General features: G+C 39.5%; 1 protein-coding gene across 1 annotated transcript; it reads right to left on the bottom strand.

The window, feature by feature from the left end:
* edf1 (endothelial differentiation-related factor 1) lies at nt 1-4,711 on the bottom strand. Its single transcript, XM_053340309.1, has 5 exons — nt 4,468-4,711; nt 3,472-3,523; nt 2,223-2,383; nt 724-817; nt 1-606 (listed from the first exon to the last, which is right to left on the bottom strand). Exons 1-5 carry the CDS (start codon nt 4,543-4,545, stop codon nt 539-541), a joined length of 453 nt encoding a protein of 150 aa, XP_053196284.1. The 5' UTR covers nt 4,546-4,711; the 3' UTR covers nt 1-538.
* Nucleotides 4,712-5,219: the final 508 nt, after the last annotated feature.

The raw sequence follows: 5,219 nt of genomic DNA, 5'->3' as shown, positions 1-5,219 counted from the left end.
TTGAATTGCCAAACTTTATTCTTAGATCAAAACAAAGCACAGCATTAAAACATTTCAACACTGTAATGACATCCACCCACTGTCGCAAGTGTGTGAAAAAGATGCATTCAAGCACTTTTGGCTTAATATCATGCTTAGAACGGAAGTTGGTCGAACTATATTTGTTTGGCCATGAAAACAAATTCACCTTTTAAATGATTTTACATCACCACCAAAAAGTAGAATTCATCATGCCAAAAGCCTAAGCAGACATAAGTGAAAAAAAATTCTCAGAAGTTTTGAGTTTGTGATGTTTGATTATTTGATAATATGGTCGAGAACGTGTTTCAGATGACTTGTCAGTGTGCAGCCTGTATAGCAGTGGAGCACCAGGTCCTCAGGCAGGACACAGGTGAGATCAGCCCGGGTAAAGGAAGGGATGGGGGGAGGAGAAAGGGGGAGAGTGCTTGGGATTCTTGGAGGTGGGGCGCAGAAGGGGTTTAGCCTTCAGTTATAGGGGAAAAAAGGGAGAGGGAGGGCTGATTTCGAGGCTTTGTGTTCATTTCTTCTTGGGTTTTGCCTCCAGGACCAGGGGTTGGCCAATATCCCTCCCACGAAGCTTCAGCCCTGTTCATGACAGAATAAAATATCTCCTGATGAACATGGCTGAAGGTTGAGACATAATAAACACAGACATTAAAAATGTTGGGACTGAAGTAGAAATACCACAATAATAATTCTTACCAATTGCTCTCTCAACCTTGCCCAAGACCTGGTTGTTGGGAATTGCTTTCCCGCACTCATAGTCCGCAATGACTTGAGGCTTCTCATTAATTTTCTGAGGAAAGAGATTTGCAATACATAATTTATAATCAAGTTAAACCACCCAAGTTGGCACAACTATTCAAGAAGAAAGCTGTCCATTTGACTCTGTGCTGCGTTGTTGACATTATTGCAGAACATTGCATAACATGGTAATTTATCCCAGTTAAAAGTGAGCCAGCTTTGCGACACTTAAAAACCCGAAGTTAAACCTGAAGTTACCTCATTAACCCCAAAACCTGCTTCATAATATAACAACGCCACAAATACTTGTCAACCTGACACTTGCACAACTTTTCTTTCAAACACTGAGACATTATAACACATTCACTGACTGACAGACGGACACTAATACTTCGACTTGAGCTGCATCAGACCACATGTTGACAACACCACAAGATGTCTGCACGGAGACACATACTGCTTCGTCCAGGCAGGCAGACAGTGTCCCATCCGTGGCTCAGTGTAAGGCCAGGTAAGGTGCACTGTCATCACTGTGGCTGCAGGGGGCCACGCTGCTGCCCTCGTGACTCAAACAGCCGCTGGTGTCGATATTTATTTTTCTACACAGTCCTTACATTTCAAATTTCAATATTCACTTTCAAAACCGTATGAAGGATTTGTCAATTTGCCATTGCACTCTCTTTGAAACTCTTATTATTTCTGAACTCAAGTATAGACATTTACTCACAAGACGTTGATAATGTATTGCTGTGTACATGATTTGTTCAAGTTTTACAAAATATTAGTCCAGCAGCTGTCTGTATGTGAAGTCAACTTAACCTATGGTTCAAATAAATCGCTTTGAAGTGCATTTAAATGTAATGTATTTTTGTTAAAATTTTGCTCTTTTAAGATGTGCTGTGTGGTTTCCTACAACCTCACGTAATATCAACAATAATAATAATAATTTTCAAGAAAAAAATTATCTTGATAGCTAAATTCAGGTATCAGGATCAGAACTGAAAAAAGGTTGATGCATCTCTAATTGTTTGTGACTGACTTCTAATTATAATTTCAATACAGGAATGTACAAAGCAGTACTATTAGTAGTAGAAGAAATACTATATTTAATAAAAGGCAGTCTCTCACCGATCTTAAAGCCCTGCTTCTGGACAAGAAACGCAACAGGCCATCAATTTCCTTCTTTCTGAATGTTGACCTCTGGAAGGTTTTAAGTCAATGTGTCTGCAGGTTGACTGTACTGTCACAACATTTGAGTTTAAAGCTGTGTCACTGCTAGTTAGTTACCTTTATCTTATTAATTGATTTATTTTCCTCTGTACATCACTTTATGCGAGCAAATTTCAAATCCAACAACAGGCAACGTTTTACAAAACCAGTCTAAGGCATTTTGTCCAGCATTACCACTGCCTGTTAACAGTTGTACAAGCCAAATTATGAAAAGTCGGTACACTCACAGTGGCCAGGTCTTTCTGTGTCAGGCCTTTATCCTGTCTCCCTTTCTGAATGACCTTGCCCACCTCCAGGGGAACTCTGGTGTGGTGCAGCTCCTCTGTCTCGCGGTCTAGTTTGGCCGTGTTCTTTGTCACAAGATGCTGTTTGTTCTGCCCTGCAGACCCTGGATAACAAGCAGTCGACAAAGGTAATGTTGGAGCATCTTATAGGTTGGTAAACAGGGAAATACAGCAGCACTACAATGCATTGAGTTACTTTAGTAGAGCCAGGCTGATATATTGGTCAGCTGATATTGGCCTATCACAGATATATTGGTATTGGCATACACCGTAAAAACTGGTGTATAAACACACCCATGTGTCCTATTCACCAGTAAAATACAGAGAGAGGATGGATCTAGATATGATTATAGGTATGTAAAAGGCTGTCCACACTAAGAATGATAACTGTAGCTGTAAAAATACGCACTCTGCGCGCAGGTGGTCGAGTGGTTAGAGTGCATGCCATGTACGCAGCCAACCCCGGTTCGAATCCCGATCGGAGGTACTTTGCTGCATGCCACACCCTCTCTCTATCCCATATTTCCTGTCGGTCTACTGATAAATAAAGGCGTCTATGCCAACAAAAGGATGATGCTTTGTTTGACTGTGGGACAGACAAAGAGTCCGAAGACAGTGTGCTTGGTGAGACTTCCAGCGCACAGTGACAGCTCTGATGAAGAGTGTTTGGGACTTGAGTAAGCATTTAGCTACACACACTGAATAGCTACTGATGCATTCAAATAAACCAGGCTTCAATAAAAAAGCGTTTTCCTCCACATGACATCCCCCAAAACATAATGCGACTTATCCAATATGAACCAATTTTTCTTAAATGTTATATAGGCAGTGTTATGTGTGTATTTGATCCTTTTTCTTAATTCAAATTTAATATGTACATATATAGTTTTTTGTTGTAAGTTTTATTCTTTATAGGAATTTATAATGATTAAATTTCCAGTGATGTTTACAGTTTCAGTGCACTGTGTTTTATAGTTTAACTGTAAAACATTATGCCTACATGACATATCTTTACCACATGGGTTTGATAACCACCTTGCAAAAAGTTTGTGTTTTATAGGTTTTTTATTCCCTAATATCAATATCAGGACCTTACTTTAGTGTGTGTCATGTTTGAGCTGGAGGATTGTAATTTGAACACATGGATCGCAAATGAACTGTGCTCAAATGTGTATAGAAAGCATGAATTTACATTTCTTGGTCGTCTCGACTTCTTCCCCACGTCTCTGAGCACTGGTGATTGCCTGGAGGAGGGGAAAAAACAAAAACACTATAAATTTCCAAAACCCAGTTTCATTGACAGTAGACTGTGCACTATGACCTGTTTTATGCAATATCCCCTTTAGTTTCTGCCTCAGCTGGTTAGTTAATAAATGATGAATCTTATCTGAGTGTAACGAATAAGTCAAACAACACATGATTATTACTGTCTGAATCATAATACTGCAATCTGTCTGGGTAAACACTGCATTCTCCTAAGCGGACTGTGAGCTATGACTATAAACCATGTAATTAAATTAAAACAGTTCACGTACGTGTGTACTTGACTTCTCATTACTCCCAGACATCTAGATTAGGGTTGTCCTATCCCACATACAATAACACAAAACTATTAATGGAGCACCGTTTGGTTACGAGTTGCTAATTATAACTAAGCCACCACTTTCAAAGGTAGTTTCTATTTTAGGGTCACCGTCCGATATTTTAGCTAGTCGGCGGATTGTAATTAGGTTACAGAGACCCCAGACTTAGCAAATGAGGTTGTAAATTAGTAACTAAACAGGTTTAAAAAGGGCTTTCAATTAGCAAAGATGGCTGTAGCTAGATGGACTTGGGTTGAGCTACTTTCGGAGTTTCATTTGTTTGCAAAGACAGTACAGCATGCGGAATAAAGGCTCGTTTTCATTCAATTTAATACAAATCGAAGGCAACTCTGTAGCATAGCAACCACTTTAACGCTATTAAAGATGCGCTGAAAGAGAAACTGTTGTTGTTATTAAACTAAAGCTAATGCTAAAACCTCGAAGCACATGCCATGTTTGTTTCGATCCACGTTACAGAACATGATAGTTTCTGGTCATGTTTTTATACACGAGCTGCTTACTGTAATCTGAAGCTCGATTAAAGGCTCTATTATAGAACTAAGAGTCTGTTTTAACAACAAATAAGAACAGAAGAAGAGGCTAACCTGCTTGGATTTGGCCTGGGCAGCAGTCGGCCCCTTCTTCCTCAACACAGTCACGGTGTCCCAGTCGCTTTCTGCCATGTTATCAGGGGGGTTCACGCGATACCCGTAATGTTCAATATATGTACAAAAATAAGCTCAACTCACAAAGTGTTCAAAATTATCTGTATTTAAAGTATATAGCTAGAGCTACTTTAGAGACGCTCCTTCCACTATTGTCACCCACGCGTTTTCTACCAAAACTTTATGTACAACAGACTGATTAACAGTGATGTCAGCAGCGCCCCCTGCTGGTGGAGCACACGCAAGCACACACGCACACACGCACACACACACAGAGACCTACACACACACACGCACACACAAACACACAAGATTTCAGTCGTCTGATCACACATTGCATCAGACAGGAAGAATAACTAGCTTTTTTTTCAGTTTGTTGCACTTGTTGGCACCAGGTTGGCACATTTTTGAGACCAAAATGAAAGAACTCATGCCCGTCTTTCTATTACAAAATAAATCTTAACCTATTCGTACAGAAAAAATTTTTATCAAAATGTTCATGATTACAAAAGAGGTTACATCTGAAGTCAGATCTTTAAGATTTTGTTCAGGAGGGGAGTTTTTTCTCATTTTTAAATATACATCATGTTACTGAATACATATATTGCTGTTTATAATTCTTTTAATATTTTGTGTGGAGCACACCTGGACTTAAATGGGGTCACAATACCAATTAATGTCAGACTTCTGAC

This window comes from Scomber japonicus, chromosome 19 (assembly GCF_027409825.1).
Source record: "Scomber japonicus isolate fScoJap1 chromosome 19, fScoJap1.pri, whole genome shotgun sequence".
NCBI lineage: Eukaryota > Metazoa > Chordata > Actinopteri > Scombriformes > Scombridae > Scomber > Scomber japonicus.
The sequence above is the reverse complement of the archived record's forward strand: the minus strand, read 5'-3'. Positions and strand labels throughout refer to the sequence as shown.

Coding starts and splice junctions, on each gene's coding strand:
- edf1 (XM_053340309.1), bottom strand. CDS start 4,545: ATGGCAGAAAGCGACTGGGACACCGTGACTGTGTTGAGGAAGAAGGGG. Junction 3,524..4,467: donor CCCAGGCCAAATCCAAGCAG/GTTAGCCTCTTC, acceptor CCCCTCCTCCAG/GCAATCACCAGTGCTCAGAG. Junction 2,384..3,471: donor AGTCGAGACGACCAAGAAAT/GTAAATTCATGC, acceptor CTTGTTATCCAG/GGTCTGCAGGGCAGAACAAA.